Here is a 26764-nt window from a genome sequence, read left to right as displayed (position 1 = left end):
AAGCTCAGTTTCAGCTTGCTTGCTGTCCCAGTGTGAATTTACTGGGTAGAGGGAGGGACCAAAGCGGCTGTCTGGTGAGGTGAACTCCTGGTTGTGTCACTGCCAGCAGCCATGCAGCTGGCTCTACCTCTCTGATTTGCCATGCATTTCTTGCATCTCCTTTGATATGTCTCTTAATCTGTTTCCCTCTTGCTAAGAGTTTAATATAGTTTCTGAAGATTATTGGCTTGTTAAAACAGACTGGTGTTTCGTGAGCATTTCTATGAGCGCGCCGTTCTTCCTTTATTTGTAAGTGACCTCCGATACCAAAGGGATGGACCACTTGACGCTTTAGGGTAAATAAACTGCTGGGACACCTGACAAATAACAATACGTAGTGCTGCTTTACTTCAGCAGAGCGTGTCCCTTTTCATGAATGCTTATGTTGCACAAGCAATTGCTGCATTGCACTGCATCAGCACTGTTCCTAATCCTGATTTGGAAACATCAACTGTTAACTTGACAAAGCGTGACACGTGGTACGCTGAAGTGTTTTCAGCTGCACTAACACAACAAATTGTAATGGCTCCAGAAGAGCCATTTCAGTTGATTGTGTCAATAAACTACAATCCACAAAGACATGTGGCCAACCTGAATAAAGCATCATCAAATCACAAATAATAGGTTAACGGTCACAATTTTTGTCCTCTTTTTCAGAAGAAGTATTTTTGCAGGGAAAAACCCCCCCATATTTTCTAGAGTTTTTGGCTGTGGTGAATCAGAAGTCCAGCCCTATGGCACTTACCAGTTTACAGTATTGCCTTCATTTCCATATGTAGAGTGTGTGAGACTTTACTCTTCATACTTCTGCTACATAACGAGGACTTGGCACGTGTTCTTGGTGCAGGTCAAAACGCAGGCTGTCCCGTGCAATTGGTCTTTCTCCAGCTTTTGTGAGACACAGGCCTACTGTTACTTCAGGAAGACTTCTGTATCATTTCCTGAACCAAGTGCCAGCAGACACAAGCTTAGCATTACTTTCTATTTTTTTCCTCCATTAGTTAGTTCATTAGGAAGAACTACATCTGCTTGATGGCAGTGCAAATTTTCTGCTTTCAGAGTTAGGCTGATGGTACACACAGTGAATTCTAACCTCACTGAGACCATTAAGGTTTCAGAGTAAGTAAATCAGGGTACAATCTGACTTAATGAGACCAGCCGCTCGGTCATCAATTCTGTGCATTGGCTGCTTTTTCTGTTGCCTACGTACCCGCCAAAACCCATGAGGAGCTATCGTGTTTCCTCGGAGATCACTAACGTTAGATAAAGATTGCTGGCCATGACACTCAAGTGCCTCAGCAAGAATGTGCGTTATTTGTTAAGCACCTGAACTCGAGTTACTCTGTAGAAGGCACAGAGGAGGACGCTCCTTTCCCAAAATTTACAACCCCCTGAAGAACCACTGCAAAATCACCTAGAGGAGGAGCCCTGGAGGAAAGGGGTGTGCTAGTTTTGAAGACACATTTCTTTTCAAATATTCTTTACGTTAACATTAACCTTTCTGCATCCTTAAGGCAGCAACTTCTGACTAGGAAACACGTCAGTTTTCTTAGTAAGTTACTTCATTCTTTCTTCTAAAACCATCAGCAGCAAACTGTAGTTGGTTATTTGATATCAGAAACGAAACCCTCTTCGCTGCTCATTTCACATACCTGGCAAATAAAGACACTTATTAGTCATAGACATTTGTGCATGTGTATGTATACAAACACGTTATCTTTTTTCTGTAATATCACAGTATGTGGGGTGAAATGCGCTTAAAATGAAAAACGGTAAGCCAAGTATTTGTAGTAATACCAAGTGGCAACAGTGCAGTGTCTACTTGGTTAGCAAAAATGCGATGTAAGGATTTTTCTGTAAACCTAGAGAACTGCATAAGACTATGCCTAGTTAGCTTAAATTCATAAAAGGCAGATTACTATTAAAGAAATGCACAGTGCCAAAGAGTAGAATAACTTGCACCACAGACAGGCTACCCAAAATTCTCCTTTTTTCTACAAGAGACACTAAACAGAGCACCCCGTGAAAATGCTCAAATAACTGCAAAAAAAAAAAAAAGCCTCGCTAGTCAACTGGGGAATTTACATCCATTCATCTTCATCTGATACTTCCTCAGGCACACACTTAATACACAATTGCCCATTGCTTTTGACCATTTTCAGCCAACAGGAGGGCTCAAATATAAAATCACAGAAGCTGGAGATGAAAGGACTGAGTCAGTCAATTTGTTAAAGCATTTGCTGTGTTATTTTGGCTCCCTATAGTATACTGTCAGATATACTTCTGATCATCACTTGGACTTTTGATGTCATTTGGATTTTGAATGACTTTGGCTTCACGCACAAATGAATGGATTACGCTCATCCATCCGTGGGTTATTCATCTGTTGTGCTCAAGAGCACTTGCTTGTACAAGACAAGGGTATTGCCAAAATTAAATAATTAAAGTGCTTCTGGTTTTTTGAGAAACCCTTTCATTTCCACTTACAGGTGCAATTTTCTAGAGAAAATGAATAACATATTTTTTGCTACTTATCCAAGTATGATTTATGAAATGTTACTCAAGTAAGACAAGCTTATTTTACACTTTATTTACTCAGAACAGAACACTGGTGGGAGAAACAAACGAGACAGACACGATGATCCATGGTTGGAGACATGACTTGCTTTACGCCACAGCCAGGGAGGGAATCTGGGCCTCTCACATCGCAGACCGCTGACCTCGGAAGAAGAGACACAGAATGCACTTTGGACTGGACACATGGAACAAACCACGAAAGAAATCAGGACGTACTGCGAGCTAATGGCTGCATGCCCGCCGTATCTGCCAGACACAGGAGTCAAGATGCTCTGGACACGTAAGGCTGCAAAAATAAGGCATCGAGGCATGTATAAATGCTGCTGCTGCCCTTATAACGCTCACAGGCAAATTCACTATTTCAGAGTCATCCTCTTCTCTATTTGGTATGATCAACAGCAACAACAACAAAATCAGAACTGCTTGATCAGGCACTGAGAGGCACAACAATCAATTTCTACCTTGAAAATGTTTTGTGTTGGTTTGGGAGTATTCTGTTCTACATCTGAAGTAAACTATTGCGCTGAGAGTGTTTTAAAAAAAAAGTATTAGCCCACTGATCATTCCCATCTTCCAGTATGTTTGTTTGGCTGCTTGCAAAAGTAGTCGTCCAGCCAGCAGTTTAACTAATTAGGTTGTACTTCCCAGAAGAGTGCTGACGACATTCGCATTATCAGTGATGTTTATGACAAAAAAAACCCCTCAAAGCCAATGAAGGAAAATCCATTGTTCTATGCCCTCTGAGAAAGAAAGGAGAAAAAAATGCAATTATTTGCCAAAGAGAAAAAAGAGATAACAGGAACCAGAGCATCTTTCTTTAAGAGAGCAACAAAAATAATCATATTACTGTTTTAAACTGTGAGATTTAGATTTATTTTTATAGTAATAGGATGTTAAATAGTCTTGAGTCAATTTTTTTCGTTAACTCTGCACCAGATTCGCCGAGATTATTCTTACGTGAAGCAAGTGCAACCATGGCTCCAGTGAAGTCCACAGGACTTTCTCCAGTGACTGTAACTGAACTCGGGTTTTATTTGCACTCGTAACACCCACTGAAGAGCTTGCACAAGAGCCAAAAAAGGATGTAGATAGCTATGATGACTTTCAGACAAAGTAAAATTCTTAGATTAAAAACAATACTCACACAAATAAGAGTTTTTTGAGATTTGGGAAAAAAACCCTAACCCCATAGTTTCGCTACGCTACGCATAGAAAAGCCTGAATTCCCATGCAAGACACGAAATTGTGACTTGCAGACGGAAGGGCTCGCTGCTGCGATCACTCTGGCATTCTCTGTCTACACCCATCACCGCCTTGCCCGTTTTAGAATTAGCCCAAATTCAGCCGCCGGTGACCAGCGCCTGGAGCTTTTAAACGCGGAGCGGGAAGGCCGCGTCTGCAGCGTGTCGGTGCCCGGGCTGAGGCAGGCGGCCATCAGCCCTGTCTGACTTCCATCTGCGCTTCGCAGTCGCGTCCGCACTCTCGAGTATTTCTGCGGGCTGAATCCCGAGCAAACCTGCAGCCCCTGCCCGCCGTGGAACCCAGAACGGTCTCGTCTGGGCGGCAGAATGAACTAGCACGGTGACGCTCCCGGAGCGAGAAAATCTGAAAGAAGAACTGCGGTCGCTTTCGAGTGCTGCAGCCTGATCTTTAACGCCTCATAACACGACCAGCGCCCGCGGGCGCGCCAGGGAAACGGGGGCTGGGCGGCTGCCGGCACCGCCTGCGAGCAGGGGCCGGCTGGTCCTGCCGCACGGAGCCGGCTGCGGGCCCGGCTGGGCTACGGGGACAGCGCAGCGACCGCCAAGCGCTTCCCCCCCCCAAGGCAGAGCAGGCCGTAAGATGTCCTCTCCCCGTCGGGCCGCACCGCTCTGCCGCACGCGTCCACCTCCAGGTGGCGCCGGCGTTCGCATCCCACCCCCGCCATGCCCCTCTCCCTCCGGGCAGGAACCACCGGGGGGAGAAGAAGAGACGCGCTAAGGACAACGCCGACCAGCCCGCCACAGCCCCCCTCCGCGCCGCCGCCTCGCTCGGTGCGGCTGCCCCGCCCGCGGTGCCGGCGCGCCCGGCCGGCAGGCCCCTACCTCAGGGACCGGGCGCTGCCACCAGCCGCCGCCCCCCGCGCCGCGCGGCTCCGCCCGGGGAGGGGCGCGGAGGGCGACGCGCCCCGCCCGCTCCCGCCCGCCCGCCGCCGCCCCCTCCACCTGCGGCCGCTGCGCCAGTCGCCGGCTGGGGGGAGCCGCCCGCCTCGTCCCCGCGGGGCCGCTTTGTGCCGCTGCTCCAGCGCTGCCCTCAGCCCGGCGGCGGCTGCCTCACGGCCCAGGCGCTGCGGCCGCCCAGAGCCACCCCGCGGAGGGAGAGCCGCCGCCTCGCCCCCGCCCCCCGCTCCGCCATTGCTGCGCGGGCCGCGGCGGAACGACGCCTCGCCGCCCCCCGAGGAAGGGCCCGGAGCCGCGGCGGTGAGTGGCGGGGCCGCTGCCCCGCGCCTCGCCGTCCCTGCGGAGGGGCCGGGAGCCGCCCGCCGCGGCCGTCGGCCCTGGCCTTGCGGGGGGAGGCGGGGGGCGCCATGGCGGGGCGCGGCGGGCAGCGAGGGGGGCTGGGGGGCCGTGCCGCGCCGGGAGGCACCGCTCGCGTCGGGGGTTTGGGGGGCTCTTGGTTTTTTTCGTGTTTTTTTTGTCTTTGGGTTGTTTTTTTTTTTGTTTAACTTTGGCGACAGAAGCGCTGGCGATCGTTCTTGCTTCCCAAAACGCCAGAGCGTAACCGAGTCACAGCGACCAACGCGTGGGTTTTATTTATTTATTTATTTATTTATTCATTCATTCCCTGCCGTGAGATGTTTCGGGTTCCCTGGGGGCCGGGGAAGGGTCTGGCGCATCACCGGTTGCTGACATTCTGCGTCTCCGTGCGTCTGTGCCTGTGTGTGCCCGCAGAGCATCCCTCTCTCCTGGAAGAATGGTGAAACTGGGGAACAATTTCAGCGAGAAGAGCACAAAGCAGCCCCTTCTGGAGGATGGGTTCGACACCATCCCCCTGATCACACCCCTGGATGTCAATCAGCTCCAGTTCCCACCTCCTGACAAGGTACAGTGGGCTTCGGTTTCCACCCTGTAGAGTCACACCCGAGTCTCAGGCAAACAACAAAAGAACAGGTTACGTGTAGGAGCAGCTCGGAAATGTCAGGGAGTACGGAGCGGCTTAGGGCGTGCTGGTTCCCTGTGGGGGAAGAAGCCTGACAGTTAAGCTAATGAAAATCCAGTAGCAGTGATTAGCATTAAAAAGCGGTGGGAAATGTTAGCGATGAGTATACGTAGATTTCAGTGCTGCTGTGTGAAAAGTGTAAACCTACAAATGCAACTTGCTGGGTGCTGTATTGTCATAGCCCCTCCTATTGTGTGCCTATCTGGTTTTTGTACCTGGAAGGTACTGTGTGTTCTCTGCGAAGGATGTGAATTTTCTCTGTCCAGAACAAGCCACACTAATGGGGGATAAAGCACTGCTTTGTGTCTCCGCAAGATGTACGTGGGGGCAGACTGGCCAAGGAGAGAAAGAACTTCCATGTTCCTTCTGCGCTTCAGTAGGAAATTAGTGCTAGCCCCAGACAAGCTGAAATGATGAGAACAGGACACTGAGTTTTCTCCTGGGCAATTTATTTCGTTCAAAACCCTCCAGATAAGTGATTCAGATGCTCCGTAGCTGGAAGGGAGAAGTCCAATGTGCTGCTCACAGGTTGGAAGGGAAGTGTGCATCCTGGATTCCTCATTGCGTAGCTTGATTACTAAGGATGTAATTTTAAGGATTTAGGAAGGTATGTAATAGCCTGTAAATATGTTTATTCTCCTCACTATAAAGAATCAGTTCAGCATTACTACAGGTAAGGCATACAGTAGTAGGATACTTTTTCAGATATTTCAGTATTCTGTTTTTTAGTATCCTGTTTTACTAGGATACTTGCACATTTGTCGCATATGCATCTGGCAGAAAAGCTTTGCGGTCTTTGAAAAATACAAAACTTAACTGGGAAAAGGTCACTAATAACTTCGTGCTGATTTTTATTTTTGATACTGTGTTTTCCACAAGCTTAGTTCTACATAAACTGATTCCTGTATGTTCCTCATAGCTCAAAAAAATTCACATAATCTTATATTGGGGTAAAGAATTTTAGCTTGAGAAATTTGCCTCGGTAGAGTGTTGCTTGCAAGCAATACAAATAAATTTTTGACCTCCATTTTAATTGCTATCGACATCATCCCTTGTTGTGTGTGGTGACCAGTTGGCAGGCATAAATGCAATAAGCCATAACAGCTGTTAGAGAGCCTGAGGGTCCATTTTCTGCCCTCGGTTACACAGGTGTAAATCTTATAACTGAGGACAAAATTGCACCCTAAGGCTTTAAAACAAGTGAAGTCTTACAGTGTCTGATACGCCTGCCAGCTGGTGACTGGATGTAACCGATCACCAAGGACCAACATCCGAAGGAATTCGTTGTGTTACCGCACTGCTGAGCGGAAGTCTGAGCCAGGGACCTGCGTGGTAATTGGTTTAACCTGAGCAGAGCCTCTGTGGTGAACCCCGGAGGTTCTGTGCCAGCCCGACTGCCGTTCCTAGGATGTGGCGGAACTCCTCCCACCTTCACAACTTTTGCCTCAAACGAAAGCAAATGCACCACTAGGCTAGAAGGTTAAATAAAGGAATATTTGACTGGCTCTTCCACTCTTTCCACTGCCTATTTGTATATTACATTTCCTTTCTTTTTGCAAATATAAAGGGGAAAAATAAAACCATGTATTTGTTGGTCCTACTGGTTTCCTTCTGTAACTGTCTGGTTAGTCATGTCAGTGTGTCTTCACTGGTTGCTACAGACTCAAAAGGCAGCAGCAGAGCAACTGATGTCAAAAAAAAGAAACAGTATTAAGTCAAGATTGACACACAGATCAAATTCTGAAGTACAAAGACACTCATGTATAATGAATAGGAGTACATACTTCATATATCTATGCTTATTATTCACTTACAAGGCTCCGGTATGGCAGTGAAGCATGACTTCTTGAACAGTAGTGACTACAGTTCTAAGGATTTGATTAATTTGACAGCTTCTAAATTAAAGGGATGAACTGATTTAAATTCATATTTAGGTATGTTAAACAAAAGAAGACATTACATAACCGAGCAGATAGAACTGTACGTTCAGTGTCAGCTGAATGTGATTTGAGTTGCCTGGGATTATGCAACATAAAGGGGAGAAGAAGGGAAGTGAAATGTTAAAAAGCATTCCAGAAATCTTCAGACAGTTTACTTCCATGATGCTGTTGGGCAGTTGTAAAGTTAAATACTTGATAATTATTCTCTTACTAATTATAGCTGTAAAAGTGTCTAATAAGCTTTGTGGTACTCAGTCTAGGTACAGTTACACGTTCTAGATACCATTTTGGGGAAGTGAGGAGAATCCAAGGCTTTAGTTTCAGTGCCTGGCTACCTGTCAGAATCTTAATTTCAGAATAATGTAGTTGCTGTTGCTAACACGGGCTGCTATAAAGACAGAATCTGATTCTAAAAATGTAAAAGACTAGATATTTATTCTTTGGAACAACAGAAAATTGAGCAAAACTTAATAGCACTGTGAGTACGATGAACTGCACCCTATCTTGAGAGTGATACTTTGAAAAAGATCCTGAAAAATTGCAGAAGACAAAAATGAGGCAAATAGGTGTGTGAAAATTTTGCACAATTAGAATGCCTAGGGGAGCACTAGAGAGATGACTGACGTAATGAATATTTTAGGAATACAGGAAGGATACTAAATTGTGTAGCTTGGGGCAGTAGCTCATAGCAAGGAATAAGCTGACATTAAAGAGCCTTGGGTTTCACTAAATCTCATTAACACAAAAGGTTTGCGTGCATTTTGCTGCTTGCAGTTGACAGTGTAAAAGTTAGACGTTATAAATAAAGAGTGCGAAGCGTGATAGTCTCGCACATGGTGAATAGCAGCTAGCTGGGTCATTTCACTTCTTTTAAACTCAAAATCCTGCCATGAAAGAACGTGGCTACTGGCAGCATCATGATCTGCTAGATTTCTTTGGGCACGCTTCAATAACCGTCTCATCCTGTTGGTCTCCAGTTTGAAGTCCCATTAATGGAATCTCCTGAAGCAAATGGAGGTGACTATTTTCAAACTATACAAAGTGGGAAGCTTGATGATTTGGATTTGAACTAAGTAGATGCTTGCCTAGTATAGCAGCACAGTAGTACCACAGCTGAAAAAACCCAAACGTTTGTGAAACTGTTGCATAACAAGTCTTCTTGGAGGTCCATCAAAACCACTTGGAGAGATGATTTTGTCGATGATTGCTGTGACAGGAAAAATAACTAACAACTTCCAGCTTCCAAAGGAGAATTGCACAAAGTGGGAGGTGGAAAACCCATTGTGCTAGATGGGCTTGTAAGCAGGTAAAAAAAGAGTTAATGAATAAATAAGATTTCTGTGGCTAGTTTCAGCTGACAGCTTTCTGATTTATTTATTTTTTTTTAATACAGGTGGTGGTCAAAACGAAAACAGAATATGAACCTGATCGCAAGAAGGGAAAGTTCCGTACTCCTAAAATAGCTGAATTCACAATCAGCATCACTGAAGGGGTTTCAGAAAGATTTAAGGTAAGCAGTGCTGTCTGAAGGTGTTAATTGCTCAGTTGTGCTCACAGAAGTGCTTAAAATCGGTTGCTGATTGTAGTCAAAACTGGCTATGACTAACAGAGTGGCTGCTGTGGGTGTAGCTGGGTATGAGAACAATAAATGAAATGTTAAAATAGTTCAGTATTTAGCAATCAGAAGCAAATCTTGCAGCATTACTACTTGCAGTCCCTCCCTGGCAGATGAATTCGGAAGGCACTTCTGTCAGCGTCTGGGTGTCGGAATGTGGCTGGCCAGGGTGTCTGTGGGCTGCATGCAGGTAGCTCTCACGGCATGGATAAAGCTCCTGTTGGTGTTGGGGGACAAGAACCACAAGAGCATTTGTTTTCTTTTTGGCTTCTTGTTTTTTACTGTCGCCAAACCATTCTCTTAAAAGCATTGTCATAGTCTATTATGTATTTTTTTATTGTTAAATGTATGACTTGGCAGCTCAGAGATGTATACCAGAGCTCTTCGCTATCAGTTTTCCTGGTCCAATTGTACCTTACAGCTGGGTGACAACCGTTACTGGCAGCTGGCAGTTCAGCAAGAATCTGACTCTTTAGCGTCTGCACCGCTGTTGCTCCCTTCGGTAGTCCCAGAGGAAAACCGAGAGCTTAACCGGTGCAAGGACTGAATTACCGTTCCCCCTGCTCGCTGGAGGGTGTGTTTGCTTGCTCTGTGTAAGCAAAGCAAAGCAGGAAAGTCGGCCCTTCAGCTTGTACTTTCCTACCTATTCCCTTGACAAAGGAAGATGACAACTTTTCAGTGATGTTAATTTGGCACCGTACCCAAGGACGCCAAAGCATTTTTAGACAGTGGGCAGCCGCACTGGTCAGTGCACAAGTGCAGATAGATTTGGAAAGGCTCACGTTCAGTATGAGGGAAAAAATACAGAGTTTCGGTTAGGGTGTGGATTCTCTTTATATTGCCCATTTCTAACCTGTGTTTGCATGGTAGGAATTTTAGGGCATACCCAGAGATTCTAGTTCTGTTGTGCTTGACCAGTGGTTCTAAAAGCTGGCCAGGCCCAAGCCTACCTTCAGAAGTGCACGTACAGCTCTCTGCGGAATCGGAGCATGCTAGACAACCAAGTGAAGGCTTAAGGAGGGGTTAGACACTTCAGACTACATTTGCAAAGAAACTTTGCAGAGTGTTGCCAGGACAGGTGTTTTAAGCGCAGGTCACCTGGTGGATTTTTAGCCATACAGTGAAGCATGTAGGTTCCCAGTAAGCTAAGAAGAGGTCTTACGGGGTGTGGTAGGGATTGACTAAGGAGGTAAGAAACCTACTTCCAGTTTTTCTATTCCCTGATTTGGAGCAAGGACATCCCATCTCTTAGGGAAGATGCTACATTCTGACTAACATTCTCTCTTCCTGGGGCCACCGTACCAGTCCTTGAGAGTAGCCCCCTTCCTCTCAGGTGAGGGTTGCATGCACTGTATTGTTGGGTAAAATGCAGGTGGACAGCTCAGAACAAGGAGGACTTGCATCTGGCTGTTTTTTATGCGTGTCCTGGTCACACTAAGGTGATCTGAAAATGCTTACTGCGTTGTAGAAGAGAAAGGGCTATACCTGAGGAATTTTGCCCTTACCCACTAGCTGTAGGGACTAAGGGGTTTCATCGCTCAAACATTAAATTGTAGATCAGGAAGGGTTTTGAATATCTTAGTTGCATCTAAATGTTTTGCGTGTTCCTCTGTAGAGGTGTGTTCTTTCCGTCTTTGTTGGGAGAGCTGAGCAAATGAGACCTCGCTGAGCAACAAACAAACAGCTTGCCATGCTGTTGGGTAGGCTTTTCTAATTTGTGTCGCTGAACAGTGAGAAGCCTGCGCATTTTTGCACTGCATTTTTATATACCTTTGGATGGCATGCTTAAATAAAATATCTTTTAGATATTGCTTTATGATGATCACTCTGGGATTAATCTCATACTACAGGGTTGCTAGGTTTTGCTGCTAGGTAACTACTGCATCAGAGAGAGGTTTCACCAAGATTTGGTATCTCTTGGGAATTGCAGGGTGATTCACACTGTGGCTGTAAGTCTAGGCTGCTAGAGAAGAGTGGGGGTTGACCAATTAGGAAAATTGTGGTTCAGTTAATTGAAAACAGTAGTTTCATGCAGAACATTCAGGTCCTAAAAATGTCCCTTAATCTCTATATAACAGTTTTAGAATTGAATTATGCTGCTTCCAACATTTTAAAGAGAACTGACTGGTTCTCCAGCAGGGATGATTGTCATATTCACCACTCCCAGTAGTAAATATTACATGAATAATTGATGAAATTTCATGAATATGTAGATGAAAAGTACTGATTGTGTGAGGTTTTCTCCTGGGTCCTTATTAATTGCAAACCATCGTGTTAACTGCTGCTGTTGATTCTGAGAGAGCAAAAGGATATTTGTTTGAAAATTAAATATTTGCTATAATTATGAAATGCATTATTTAACTGGTGGGATATTGACTTTGGCTTGTGTTCATGAAAAAAGCTTCAGATGCTGTTTTAATGACTTTAATATTGTGTATCACGGATGCATAAGCTTGCCAGAAGACACAGCCCAAACGTTGTGCTAAAAATAAAATCAGTCAGTCATATTTACAAATAATTCACATGTGTATTCTAAGACGTACTTCTTAAATAAGGACAAAGCAGATTGCATTTTTGGGATTCAGCAGTGCATGTCAGCTAAAGCTGTTCTTCCTGAGAAATTATACATTATAACAAATGAAGCGGCTCCAGCACGTGCATATGTCATGTATATCATTTGGGGTTTTAGCAGCTGGGTGAATAAGAAATTATAAAATGTATTCGCTGCATATAATCCACATTACCACAGTTATTACAACAGAGATGAGAATGTTTACAAAGAAAACTGCAAGTATAATTTTCCTGTATGAAGCCATATTCTGAATTCAAATCAGAATCTGTCGTACGAATGTGAAGACTTCCTGATTCTGAGAACCCTGTTGTCTTAGTTTAGTTTTATGACACTAACCACACCAAGGAGGATGTGATTTTTCACTGAAGATTATTTTTCATTGAGAAATAGAAGTCTTGCCTTTGTTCTGTGAACAGTGTAGGCTAAAGGTGGGGGCAGTTGGTCCTTCACATCTGGATAACAACTTTGAATGAGGCAGATTTTTCTCTCCTGTGAATAGTCCACTGTACAGATTAACACAAGAAGGCTGGAATTGTCATTTAAAAGGAGTCTTATGAATCAGGACATAGGAGGAAGCTGTTGCAGGAGAAGATTGATGATAACAGTCACCCAAGGCCAAACCTCTGCCTCCCCCACTGACGGCGCAGTATTTTTACAGACTCCGGTTGGATTTTGCAGTGGGATGTCTGTTGTGGCACCCGTTGAGTTGGGCTACAATTGACAGTTGTGCAGAAACACACCAGTTTAAAAAAATGTCTGTTGTATCAAAGCAAGAGTTTTTTTCCATGTCTTTGGGGAAACCCGAATAAAGAACATTCAGAAGTATTTTGAAAGCAAACACTTATGTTTCCCAATAAATTTCAAGCCCTCAAATAAGCCCAAGCTGTGGTGTGCCTTCCACCATTTGGTTCTATTCAAAGGCAGTTCATTCTTCAGACTTCAGCCTGGGCACGTCTACGTACATCTGACTGCAGAGCCAAAGCCTCAAGCTTATTTCAGTGGCAAGACCATATGGTGCGAGCCATGGACTACAAGTGGCGAGCAGTTGTTGAAATGTCTGCATGAGGTTATGGAAGAGGAGTCGAGACTTCCTTTCAAATCGGTTCTTGCAGCTTTTTTTACCTGGTCATTTGAAGACTGAAAAAATGTATGCAGCGTGTATTTAAATACTCCCATTTTTGATCTGTCTTAAAGGGGCATCCTTTATAACATTTCTGCCTCAAGACTTTTTTACCTGTTCTTAGTAATACCAATGATTATTATTGCTGCAAAAATAATCAGAGACAAGGAAAATACTTCTCTCTGTTTCTGTGTGATTACGCTGTGTGTTGAGTAGCTCTTTGCTCCCACTTAGAAAATCTTAGGTGCATGGAGATGTCAGCTGATTCCTGTACAGGATATCACTTCCTTAAGTATATTCTGTGTCTGTCACTTAGTGCCAGAAGAATGACAGGTACTGACTGCCGTGAGTTGTTCCGTTTTCTTCAGTAGAATTACTCATAGGATTAAAGTTGCTCACAAGTATAAGCATTTGGCAGGCTTTGAGTTTTTACGTTATTACTTCAAGCAAGAAAAATAAAAGAGATTCTTCTTTCCATGTAACTGCTATTTTAAAACAATTGATGTAAGTAAAGGCACTGCATGGCAGCTGGCATTTTCCATTTTTTTAAATGTTTGATAATTGTCTGATATGACATTGACAATCCTCCTGCTAAATTTGTGGCTAAAGGGAGTTTTTTTACAGTCAGAGCTGGAAGACTTAAATAAAGTGGATGCCTAACAGCAGCTCTGCTGCTCTCAGTCAGGTGACCTCTGCCATTGTACCACTTAGAAATCCTTTTCTTGGAGCAGAACCAGCGACACTGGTGACACAGAAGATGTTTTAGGTCTCTCCAGATGTAACACTTATATAGCCTTTCCTCTTCTGTAGTAACTTTTTCCAGCCTTTCTCTTGGCCTCAGTAATATCTTCTGGGATTGTATGGGAAGGTAACAAGGTTCTTATCTCAGGGCCACAGTATTTCTTGAACTGCTTCCTCAGGTCTCTGTGGTTAAGAAACTAATACATGGTGCCGTGTGATGGAAGATGATGTTAAGCCACAGTGCTGGACTCTCAAGGCCACTGCCTTGTTACCTGTTTCTGTTAAACCATGGTGCTAGACTCTGAAGGCCACTGCCTTGTCAACCTGTTTTTGTCTAACAGGATCTCCCTCAGGTTTCATTAATTGCCTCCCTTGCAGGCTGGTTCTGTTGTCTTGCACCGTTGCTGTTAATAAGCACTGGGTCTGTAGCTGCTTTTCAGTTACTGTCCCTCATGAATCTATCTGCCTTTCTGGCTGCTACTCACAGTCATCTCCAGGTAAGAATCCTAGCCACTTCTCTCTTCCTCTTTGTCATTGTGTTTGAGAAGGACAGTCTTGTGATTTCTCCTGCTTTTTCTGTACAGCCTACCCCAAAAGTATCATCTTTTTTGAGCACAAAGGTTTGATGGGAATGTTCTGGTGAAGAAGTTGAGTTTAATAGCTAGATACCAGTCATACAGCCAAACATGACAATGATGTCAGAAATACTCTTCTGAAACGAGGCACCTGGTTTTCTTTTGAGTCACTGGTCATCTGATGTTTGTGTGTATATTCCCATAGCAAATATGGGAAACCGTACCAAGGTGTTCTGTATAGTGTGGATTGCTCTGTCAATTAATATGAGTCAAATGTTGCATGTATAGATAGGTATGTTGCCATTTACTTCAAACTGAACTTTTCTTAATTCTTAAGTGCGTTGTTTCAGACACATTTTTCATGTATACTAGGGACAGATGCAGGTAACAGCAAACAAGAGTGTAATTTTGGAAAAGCAGGGATGCTAGGCGAAGTGGAAAGCTGCTTTCAGTGTTCTCTGACATGCTGGTAGAGGGCATTGTGCAGCTGGAGAAGCAGGATTTTAGTGGAGAGAGGTGAAATGGAGGTCACGGCCATTTGCAGGGAAGTCAATGTGATGTTTTACGAATTTTAGTCTGTGGGATGCAGCCAGACACAATCTATTGTAATTACAGTCTGCCTGCCTAAAATTCTCTTGTAGTTTAAATTGGATAGCAATAATCTTAATTTCCTGCCCTAAATGGTTGTACAGAGTTGCTGTATTTCATCCCAGAGGGCTCTGCATTTCACTGGTGAGCAAAGCATAAATTGGTTGTAAATCACTTCATATGAAAGGTGCTCTACAAATGTACATCTTCACTCTTTTCATCCGGTGCTAGCACCAAGTCTGCGCCTTGCCCTTTACAGACAAATCAGAAATGAAAGTTGTGTTCCCAAGAGGCTACAGTTGAAATAGATAATGCACAGATGTAAAGCAGAGATGAGATGTGACCAAGTGGCAGTGACTGAGCAGTGAAAATTACTGCATGTCTTGTTAGTTCCACTTCAGTTCCACTTCTTGTAATAACAGGAATGCTCCTAGGTGGGTTTGTGTGCTGAAAGGTACATGATGGAAGGAGAAGCATGAAGGCAGGCGATGCAAACCAGCACAGTAAGGGTGGGTTAATGAAAGAATCTCAGGCAAGAGGAAAAACAGGTGGCAGCCAGGCTTTAGTGGGACAGTGAGGTACAGGCAAAATGGAAGGAGATAAGAGCTAAGAGGAGCAAAAGGGGTGGACTTGTGCATGCCTTGAAACATGGCTTGTAATTTGTTCAGAAAGGGACAGGAGCCAGGAAAGCGTGTGAAGAGAAGCAGGCATAGTTGGTGCAATTGATTAATTTTGCTGTAATATTCTGGCTTGATTAAAAAGGGAGTGCAGTAAATGTTAGCAAAGTGAGGAAGGAGGAGACTGCAGCAGCCAGGCAGAGAACATACAGGTTGCAGTGTTTTGCAGCTGTAGCGAAGTAGGACGGACTGATTGGGAAGATCCAGCAGGTCTTGATGGTCAGGCCTTACAGCAGCTGTTTACATGTTAGTGGAGTTGTCAGATCGGGTGAGTTTCCTGTGTGCGGCTAAATGCTTACAGAGACTGAGAACATTTTTTTTTTGCTGTGGGTATACTTAGTTCATTCATTAGTCACCTCTCATTTCAATTACTGTAATGACTTCTGGCTAGACATTGTCCTTCTGTTCTTCATTTACAATCTATTCAAAAATCTGCCACATACATGGTGTCTTGTCATCTTTTCTGCTCATCTTTTCTGCTCACTTAGTTTTGCTGCCAGATCCCCTTAAAACCAACTGTAAAGAACACTCCCAAGATGAAAACAAGACCACACTTTGAGTTCCTAGTTAAAAGAAACAGCTGTTTGTGCTATCTTGTAGTTATTTCATAAAAGGTATTTTTAAAGCCCATCACTTGTGTGGTGTGACAGGCACCTTGGAGTTCTGCAGAATGCACATGGCAGTGAATGATCATAGTAATTCTGAAGACTTCTGCTCCCACTGCGTGGGGTGCTGCACTCAGCCAGCTGGCTACCACGAGGAGAAGAGATTTAAGATTTCCTTCTAGAAGAGAGCGAGTGGTGCCTGCGCAGGCATTGCATCCTCTCCTGCCCTGAAGAGAGCAAGAGGGCAAGGTGCCGCTTGTGCCTCGGTAGGAAGAATAACCTTCCTTTAGTTCATAGTGAGTGCGCAGAGTTGCTCTGGAAGAAAGCAATCAGGTGACAGCTTTGGTAGCGCTTGTGGTCTAAAGAGCAGCTTGTCCCTTCCCTCTGTCCATGCTTTTCTGTCTGAAAGGCATTTGGGAGGAGAGGGCTCAGAAGGTGAGGCAGAGAGGTAGGGTCGTGCTGTGTTGCTGGCAGAGGAGAGAAGCTGACTGCTTCAGGTTCAGAAGTGAACGTGGGGATCTGGCAATTGGGGACCATCGGTGGTGGGTTATTATGAGAGTGAAGGAAAATGGGTATTAGAAGGAAGAGAAGGATTTTCAGTTTATAAGGGAGAAGGATTTGCTTAACAGGTTATTATTGTGCTGTTTTCATCTGTGACTGTCCTTTACTTAAAGTTACTCGTGTCCTGAAGGATGGTGAGAGAAGAGAGCGTCTCTTCTCATAGGAAGGAGTAAAGAGCTGATTGGTTAGGGATTTGCAAATGGAGTGTGATTGCAAATTATTGGAGATAATGAGAGTAAAGATTTACATGTTAATAACAAAATTTATAACATTAGGAAATACAGTAAGTGAGAGAGAGAAAGATCCTGTGAGAATTATGAACCAGGAGCCCTGAGAGCTCTTCCCTGTGGCTTACTGTGTGGCAATGGAAGAACCATGCTGGACGTGACTTGTACGAGCAGTGAGAACTCGCAGCTCCACGTAGGTCGGTGGAAGAGGTAAACACTCCATGTTTCAGCATGGCAGCCCTGAGGCTGTGGCTCTGCAACTTGTCGGGCTCCAGCAGCCTGCACAACACTGGGCTTTTGACCCATTTCAAAAAACACAGTTGCTTTCCAACATAGTTTCAGAGCCTTGGAGAGAGTGATTCTGCAGCGATTGTGGAAATACAATTTTTTTTCTGTTGTTTAATATTTGGTCTCAACTACAAAATAGCTTGTTAGCTTTACAGTATGTTCTTGAGTCATCATCTGTATGTCAGAATGGTTACGACTGGGAAATAACGTTCCAGTTCTACCGTTCCTTGCTCGTAGGCTGGCCAGGGAATATGGTTAAAACGCTTCGAGATTTGAGACTATTTTTCAAAGCATTTTAAGCTGTTTACACCTATCTGTGGAGAAGACAGATGTGAGCTGATTCGATCCGTACCATAGCAAATGTCCTGCTTGGTGTCCGTGTCCCATGTCACGGGCCTGTGCTCCTACAGAGAGCAGCCTTTCTCGAAGGCTGTCTGGAATGTGTCTCGTAGGGCATGGGAAGGCTCAGCAATAATCCCACCTGGATTTTATCTTTCTGTCCCCACTTTCTAGTCTCTCTTTCCCATTTCTTCTCCAAGGGAAAGAGCAGTGACTGTCAGAGCAGAAGGAACAGGGCTTAGAGACACGAGCGAGGTGTTATGGAGGTGGGAACTTAGGGGAGAAAGGTTGATTTTTCTAGAGCCTGGAGTGCAAGGAGAATTTTTCGTGGAGAATAGAGACTAAGGCTCGATACAGTTGTGGGGAGGGGGGAACACTGCAAGGTTTGGGCCCAGCCAGAGGGTGAAGGACCTTGCACATGTGTGTGGGTGGGATGGCTGAGGAAACACAGGGAGGGGCCCCCAACAACCATGGAAAAGAAAAGGGAGACGCCTGATGAAAAACACTGGAGAAGGGCTGAGCTAGGGCATGGCTCGGCTGGGAATGGGGGCGGATTATGTTGTTCGTTATTAAACCGGGCCACAGGGAATGACCAGAAAGGAAAATGTGCTTTCTCTCTTGGGTTCGTGCAGGACATACTGAGATGTGGGATGTGTGAGCAGAAAATACGAGGCTGGCAAGGCAGAGTCATCTATTCGTGTTAACCTTTGTGTATGCAAGCGAGTAATAAACTTGGGGAGAGACTAATTGGATTTGAAAATTGATGTCACTGTGAGGTTTTTGGAGAGTGATTAAGAATATGTTTGTTTGTTTTTTTTTTTGTAATCCAGTGGCTGTTCTGAGAAACTGAAAATGTTGCTATTAACCAGAAAGGTCCTTTGCTCCATGTCTGATTTCGATTGCCATTGTTACATTAACATCTACATTTCTTCTGCTAAATTACTTTCTGATCTGCAGTTCTCCCTGCCTCTCCTCCAGCCCTCCTTTTTTTTGCTATTTTCTGTGTATTGAAAATCCTTATAAAATCCTTGGCTTCAGCAGCACAAGCTGCTCCTCAACCTTGTTTTCTCCAGGAAATTCAGCACTCGCTGTTGTCTGCCCATGGTGAAGTTCACTTCCCCAGCATGGAAAGTCCCTAAAAGTTCATCTCAGTCCTGCAGTGTACCAGTCCCACTGCCACCCACAGTTTGCAGTGTGGCAAATCCTGTTTAGTTCTGGGGTTTGTCATAAAGGGAGTGTGTGGTGGGTTTCTTTACCCAGAGGCAAAGCTACAGTTTGTTTTGTTGCTTTCTCAGATACCAGTTTATTCTGGTATTCACATAAGTGACTCTGATGTGCCTAAGTTCTCTTTTTAGGAGGTGTATGTAGCTGGCTTACTCGTCTTCCTTTAAAATTTAGATCATATTATACTTTGTTTTAATTAATTAATCACATAATCTTGTTTGTTTCTGTTTATTACCGTTTCTAATGCTGCTGCACATGCTGGCTTCTTCCTAACTTGCCCCCCCCCCAAAAAAAAAGCTCAACCACTCTCACTCTGTAATCTCCTTGAGCTACTCATTTGTCTGTCAGCAGAAGCATTAGAATAATGAAAACACACATCTGGGACACTCTCCCAGGTAATGAATGCCATTCGCTCGGCTCACCTTCCACAAAACCAGGTCTGAATTAGGGAGCTTTGCAGCGTGACTGCTAGGCCAAAATCTTGCGCTTTCTCTTGTCAGGGGGTGAGGTAATTCTAGAGGTGGTTCTGTCTCCTGTCTCCCCTAAAAGACTGCCGGTCTCCAGCTGCTCGGAGTTCGTTCTTGGGAAAGGTTAGTTTGATACTGACACGGATTTCAGATTCAGTGTAAGGGGTGTCTTGGCTTTTCCTCCAGCCTAAGTTCAGGACTGAGAGGTACTTAAGGACATGGTGAGAAGTCAGTGCCATGTGATCAGTCCATAACAGCTTCTCTGTGGGCGCTGTGGACACAGGGGCAACAACTATTGCACAGTTTTCATAACGTTGTTATTTTGCTAATGCTTTTAACATTGAAACTCCTCGAGGCTAGGAGTGTGCTGAACATGGCGCAGTCCGGTATGGCTCTGGCAGTGAACTACTGCTGTACAGTCTCTGTGTGACGAAGTAGTACTGTTCCGACCTATAAAACTGAGGAGCATTGAGAAACGAAGCATGCGGACTACTGGTGTAACTATCCGTAGGTCCACAGCAGGCGCAGCAAAGTCTCACCCCAACAAGAGAGGGCAGACGTTACTGTCTCCGGGCCCTCCTAGAGTCACCTTCATGTTACCTGGATGACACCTGGGCTCACTCGCCGTCACCTGACTCCACTCTTGGACAGGCACAGGGAGCACAAACATGCTTACCAGCTGACATAAACTAGACTCATACTGAAAAGGCAACAGACCCAGGCTACCTCAACGCGTCCTTCTGGCCTCAGGTGTGCACTGAACAGAAATGCAGCCACAAAAGCCTTGCGGTGCAGAGGCAGTGGGCCACTGACCAGAGGATCTGCTGTCTGCTCTGAAAAGGGGAGGCAGACGCACTTCCGCGCTGCCTCACTATTCTCCCTCCATAATTAAGAAGCTGTTTTTATCCTTTGCTTGATTTTACTGTAAAGGGCGTTCATAGCTGGCTTCTGCTGCCTGCAGTAGCAAACAGCAATAAAATAAGCAGTGCATTACTAACATAAGCATGTTTTATTTTTCTTTACAGGTGACTGTGCTGGTCCTTTTCGCTCTTGCGTTCCTAACGTGTGTTGTATTTCTGGTAGTCTACAAGGTTTACAAGTATGATCATACCTGTCCAGAAGGATTTGTTTTCAAGGTAAATTGCATACACATTCTAGAAAAGCAGGAGAGTATGTAATATTCTCTGTGTTGTTTTCTGCGTAACCTTGATTAAGTCACGCTGTATTGCATGGCAATTTGTGTTTGTTTTCATAGGTCAGTGTGCTTCCTGCTATGTTTCTTTCTGCTTAATTTATAATTGAGGTGGTACTATTGCACAATTTTCATAACATTGTTATTTTGCTAATGCTTTTAACATTGAAAACATAGCACAAGTCCCCACACCAGTGTCCTTCAAACTTACTTCATCTGCAGTTGTCTGGACAAAGCTCTCATTTATTGGGTCATAATGGTTTAATGTTGCGCGTTCCTCCAAATTCATGTGTCTTAGAAAAGAAGAGAATGATAAAACCTGGAGGAAAAAAATGACTCTTGAATATGTGTCAAAGAAACTGCAGAGTGATGTTCTCATTAAGAGGGGCAGAGTTACCTTAGGGTTATTTTTGTAGAAAGAACTTCTTGTTCTAGAACAGTGACCTCCAAGCCCTACGGCCACAGGCCAAAAGCGATGCCAAAAAAGGGAAAATACATTTATTGGAAAAAATATTGGTTCTAACCAAAAGGAAGGCTGGGGCTCCCTTCGTTCATGCGAGATGGTAGGGCTGGCTCCTCAGCTGCGACCTGGGCTGAAAGTCAGAAAGGTAGCATTGATTTCTCAGTTGTAAATTTAGTGGGGTTGAACTTGGCTGTAATGAAATAAGAAAAGTGGCAGTGATGATGGCATTCTTGCCCCAGATTTTTTAAGAGTATTTAGTCATGTAATGAATCAAATAGGTACCTAGCATGATCTTCAGAAGGATTTAAGAAGGAATGGTGGCCTCTGCTCTTCATCACGATCCTGTTCAGGACTTTTGATTCTGTCACTTCAGGCACGTAAATATCTTACAGGAATCTAGTCCGAAATGACAGTGCCCTGATGAATTAACTTAGCTCCAGGCGTTCAGTTTTAGGTTACTGCTTTCCCTTGGTTCAGGAGCAAAAGATAGCGTGGTTAGAATATTTGGCTGTAACTCAGGAGATCCAGCTTTTGGTTCTGCTGCTGATTTTTTGTGTTGTCTCGGACAAGCGCTGAAACCCCTCTGTGCTCACGTCTCACGGGACGATAGCCTTTTCATTCTAAGCTTTCTCGTGGCTTTGAGCTGTTTGGAAGACGGCGTGTCTGTTCCTACGGAGCCGATGTTGACGTGATCCTGACTTGACAGGAATGGCCAGTTACGCACTCCTGTCGTAAGTCTTGTAACAGTCTGCTGCTTCTGGTTCCTTTCTTACCGCATTGTCCTCTCCTGTGAGTTGCAGCCTTCTGGCGTCTTTTGTCTTTTCTTCCTAGTGTTGCAGATATTTAAGGGGAGAAGAGCTGCTCAGCTGTGTTTCAGTGGTACTGTGAACAGAGTCTGGCTGGGTGTAGGGCCCTGTGTTTGAAACAGGGGTTCAGAACGTCCCACAGCTCATGCTTTGTTTTTGAGGTGCGGCACACACCAGGGCCGCGTTACTGTTACTCTCCCAGTGCTGGGTTTTCTGGAGGCTGTTTCCCAGCTGCTGGATGGCATGATGCCAGGAGACACAGCATCTTGTGGTGTAACTCTTAAAAGAGTTTTACAGGGTAAACACGTTAGCAAATGACACAAAGCCTGAAACTACCAGTGCTGACATGAATTTGTATTTGTTGCCTTCACATCATTTTTGGGGAGAGTCTGTAATACGTCATGGCACAGCTTGGCACAGAAGTCGGCTGTCCCCTGGTGACCGGTGTCTCTGTGGGCTGGCTTCATGCTCCAGGTGGACCCAACAACATTCTCTGGCCTGGATGTCCCCAGGCTTCGGATGCTGATGCGATTCCCTGGCAAAGGGCAAAGGTGTCCCCTGCCTCAGGACGCCCGGTACCATGGGAGTCTCTGCATGAAGGCCGAGCTGCCGCAGCTCTGAGTCAGACTCACTCCTCTGCTTTGATATTCTCGGACATGGAGCAGTTCCAGAGGTTTCGGTGTTTTCAGCCTTTCTGCTGTCCTATGTGTCCAGGGCTTGAAGGTGTCCTTAAAAAGGTGCTCACTGTCCTTTGTACTGCAATCTTAAACTGCTTGAGCCTCAGTTTTGTGCTTGCCCAAGCTTTCTGACACAGCCCAAGTACTGCTGTTGTGTAGATCACTCCTCTGAAGCACTCCCTACTGGGTTTTGGTGACTCACTGGAGTTTTCCTCAAAGACCTGCATGCACTTATATCCTGGAGGAGTTTCTCCAGGGCTTCAGTGTACTCCACACCGCATCTGTTACCTTCAGCTTTGGTTGCTGAGGCACCTGTGTTCCGTCAGGCTCAGGCACAGCATGACAAAGTAATCTCAAAGCATTAAAGACACCACCATCATCTATGAAGTTTGGAATTAGTGACCCAGCAAAGTTCATGTTACAGAAGAAGCCAGAAACTGGCAACTCACTCTGAAGCACCCCAGTTTCTCCTCGTGGCCTTCCTTATTACTTCTCTCACCTGGGAACCATGGAAACAAATAAAAAAGACAGGGAGAAATGTTCTGCGTGAGCTGAAGGTCTCAGGCAGGCGGCAGGATGAGAGTCAGCGGCAGTTCCCATTGCTCTGTCACTCTGAGTGCCGCGTGGCTTGCCCCGATGAGGAGCTCAGCAGAGGGGCTGTCCTGGGGCAGTGCACAAGGAGCAGTGAGTGAAAGGGGGGGGTTTTCCCATCTTTTCTAGAAAAGCATGAAATCTCAGTAGCAAAAATGCAGTCACGATGGAAACTCTGCTGTGTGTTTCTTCAGCCTCCTCTGTCAGATGTTGTGCACGTTTGTGACTACAAAGAAGAACATTACTGAGTCATTTTGCCTGTTACAAAGCAAAGTGCTTCTCAAAGCAACACAAGATTCTGTGGCATTTTTTTGGACTGGCAGTAATCTTGGCTTGTCTTCAGCACTAATAATTATATTTGCTTGAATTTCCTTGGCAGATTTCATTAGATCAGTGGATTGCGTTCCTTCCCTCATTTTAAATATTTGGAATTGTGACTGCATCCCATATCTGGGTGAAATAATCAGTACAAAGATGTCTGTGTCCATGTACTTCTTAGTCATTATATCACATCAGAAGTAGCGTCAGTTATCCCAGATAAAGCATGGATAATACTTCCAGAGGATGTAGGCGAACATGCGTACCAGATAGCTCTATTCCAGAGTTGTCCTGGACTTCTGTTTTTTTTAAATCCAGGTCCCAGTCTTGCAGCTGGCAGGTACGATGATTATGACCGTTGGGAAACCTCCGTTGATTTAAACAGTGCTGAACAGGCACAGGCGTCTGCTTAGGCGGGGTGAAATCCCGTGTGCTGCGCAGTGCTACGTCGCACAGCGCTGGGAGGGAGGATTTGCCCTGGGCAAACGCGCAGGCTGAGCCGGGGCGGCTGACGGCATGGGGACTGCCGTCGCGCCGGCCGGTCAGAGCCCCGCAGGTACCGGGGAGGGCTCCCGGCCCTGCACCCGCGCACTGGCCCGGACTGCGTCTGGGCCTCGTGCTTTGGCATGCCCTGCTTTTTTAATTTTGTACCTTTTGATGGTTTTTTTGACTTTTAACATTCTGAGGTTGCCAGACGACTATTAAGCCAGGACTGACTGCCGCATCTTTCCCCCAGTCGTTCGGTGCTTTATGGTTTAAGCCATTTGAAACTGTTGTTACTGGTGCTTCTTTATGCCAGTTCACTCCCAGCCCCAGACAAGAGTCAACCCAAAAGTAAATGTGGACACATTTGAGATAGCATCTGGTCCTAAAAACGGTAACATTTTTGCATGTGTTTTTGCACTCAGAAATTTCCAATATTAGGTTTTGCTGGCCAAGTTCGATGAGAACAGTAGCATTTCAAAGTTGCCGTGCTGTAATATTATAAACTTTAGCCTCCTGGTGCTGGAAGCAGGAAGACCAAACAGGCTATTTCTTTTTAAAACAGTCAGAGTAGAAATGGTGAAAAGGTGCTCAAAAAACATGTAGGTGTTCAGAAAACGTGTAGATGTGGCACTTCAGGACATGGTTTAGCGGGCATGGTGGCGATGGGTTGACGGTTGGACCTGATGATCTGAGAGGTCGTTTCCAACCTGAATGATTCTGCGATTCTAAATGTCTTTTTGCTGGAGCTGCAGCTGCTCATAGCTTGTACTTGAGAGGTCAGTTAAGTTGCCCAGCGGCTGCCCCAACCCTCTGAGGGGCATCAGGCAGGACTGCCTGCACCAGCAGCAGGGCAGAAGGGCTGCGGCGAGACCCCTGGCCCTCCAGAGTTGGGGGGGGGGGGGGGGGGGGGGGTGTGTCACGGGCTGTGTCTCCGTCACATTTTCCTTCCCAGACTGTTACTGCAGCAGTTGCTAGGTGATCGCTCCTGACGGAGGCACGGCACGGCACGCATACGTTCACCGAAGTTTTCTAAGATGACAGCAAAGTTTGGATCCAGCTCAGTCTCTGACTCTGTAGATGAGGTGTTTCCAAAGCTCTGAGCATCTCGCAGTTTCTGTGTAGTGCTCTTACCCTTCCAGGAAATGAAATCCTGTCCTCCCACAGCTGACGATCGCTTTTTAAAAGCCTGCTGTTGGCTACGTCTTTCTGACAATCATGAGAGAAATATTTTGTAACTGTGTGCACACTTGCACATAAGCTTGGCCACCCACAATGTTTTCCCTGTGTATGTCTTATTTACTGGGCCCTAAAACTGTTCGTACCTCGGCAGTACGTGGCTGTGTTAATTTCTGTCCCTCAGACCTAAACCACGGTATTGAAGTGCCCGAAGCTCATCTAGCAGTGGGCTGCAAACATCTGTAACTGCAGCCCAAACAGCTGGAACTAGCAAGGGAGGCAAAACCAGCAAAATATGGCTGGAACTAGCGACCGAGTACTTCCACAAATGATGTTAGGGAACGATGTTTCCTGTGTGTTAATTATTCTGGCATATAAACCCAGGCTGGTCTTCCTGGCTAATACACGAGTAGTTTCAGGCTTGCAGGGAGGAACATTTTGAACCCAGCAGGGCTACATGGTGGTTAATTGCTGCATCTTGACGCACAGAAAGGGCGTGTTGGCTTCAACAGAGCAGGACAAAACCCTAACCCACTGCGGGTGTGTATGGGACCGTATCGGTAAGCTAAGGGATGGCTTTCTCTTTTTGTTTTTTCTTTTCCCCAGAATAATCAATGCATTCCAGCTGGGTTGGAAAACTACTACTCTGAACAAGACTCCAGCGCTCGAGGGAAGTTTTACACGGTCATAAACCACTACAATCTGGCCAAGCAAACCATCACGCGCTCCGTGTCCCCGTGGATGACAGTACTGTCAGAAGAGAAACTGTCTGAACAGGAGACTGAAGCTGCTGAGAAGTCAGCTTAGTATGATAAGTCAATTATTAACACGATGTCATTTGAAGGTAACTAAGGGACTTTAAGGAACTTTTCATTAAATATAATTACGGATAATTTAGAGGTTACTCATGTTTATGGTGCAATTGCTTCTGTTTGCTGATACTGCTTTGCAAAAAAAAACACCAAACCAAACCACAAAACAAAAAACTCAAAATCTTGCTGCAGAACATTCATGGGCACAAGACAAGGTGCATATCAGCATTGCTTTAGAGCTTGGACACCATTTGCAATGTTTAAAAAAAAAATTCCAATGTTAGATATGTTCTTGCAGTTTATTGGATACTTCGCTGGATTTTCAGGGCTTGGACCTTGGATAAATCATGCGTTCTGTTGTCTGAACTGATACTTTATTTATTAATTTTTTTATTCTTTGTCATTTTGCAAACTGAAACACCCCAGCCATAACTAGAGTGATCTCTTGTTTAGCTGAAAGCTGTATTTAATATTTAGTTTTGGCTCAAGCAAGAATGAGAGTCAGCATTGGGGTCAAGAGCATAACGTAATGACTTGTATGGGAAAGAAACTGGCAGGTAGTGTTTTTCTTACGTTTTCTTTACTGTTGTTTATTTGTAAGTGATAATGAAGTTCTCTGCAACGAGGCATGCTCAATGTTTTATTATTGCTGTCAACAGGATTTAACTGCATTTCCACTGTGGCTTTAGCATCTTGGTAAGGATGTGCACTGAAACACAAACTAGGTAGACGTGATGGGAAACCACAGACAGTCGTAGTGATGGATGTTGAGGATAGTGTGAAAAATACACAGTTCGGGATGTTCCAAGGAGAAGCGACATCTTCTCATCATACTTGCGAGGCAGAAAGCCTATTCACAGTAGATGTTGTCCACTATGTAATTTGTTGGG

At 45.1% G+C, this 26764-nt stretch overlaps 1 protein-coding gene across 1 annotated transcript; it reads left to right on the top strand.

The window, feature by feature from the left end:
• Nucleotides 1-4824: 4824 nt before the first annotated feature.
• NSG1 (neuronal vesicle trafficking associated 1) lies at nucleotides 4825-26499 on the top strand. The gene is made up of 5 exons (XM_075420526.1): nucleotides 4825-5075; nucleotides 5547-5697; nucleotides 9148-9264; nucleotides 20379-20489; nucleotides 25669-26499. Exons 2-5 carry the CDS (start codon nucleotides 5569-5571, stop codon nucleotides 25867-25869), a joined length of 558 nt encoding a protein of 185 aa, XP_075276641.1. The 5' UTR covers nucleotides 4825-5075; nucleotides 5547-5568; the 3' UTR covers nucleotides 25870-26499.
• The last annotated feature ends 265 nt before the right edge of the window (nucleotides 26500-26764 follow it).

Source organism: Opisthocomus hoazin, chromosome 5, assembly GCF_030867145.1.
Source record: "Opisthocomus hoazin isolate bOpiHoa1 chromosome 5, bOpiHoa1.hap1, whole genome shotgun sequence".
Classification (NCBI taxonomy): Eukaryota; Metazoa; Chordata; class Aves; order Opisthocomiformes; family Opisthocomidae; genus Opisthocomus; species Opisthocomus hoazin.
This window is presented reverse-complemented; position numbering and strand designations above follow the sequence as displayed.

Excerpts from the sequence above, each read along its gene's own strand:
- NSG1 (XM_075420526.1), top strand. The coding sequence starts at position 5,569 with ATGGTGAAACTGGGGAACAATTTCAGCGAGAAGAGCACAAAGCAGCCC. Across the intron at positions 5,698-9,147 it reads AGTTCCCACCTCCTGACAAG|GTGGTGGTCAAAACGAAAAC; the intron begins GTACAGTGGGCT and ends TTTTTAATACAG. Across the intron at positions 9,265-20,378 it reads GGGTTTCAGAAAGATTTAAG|GTGACTGTGCTGGTCCTTTT; the intron begins GTAAGCAGTGCT and ends TTTTCTTTACAG.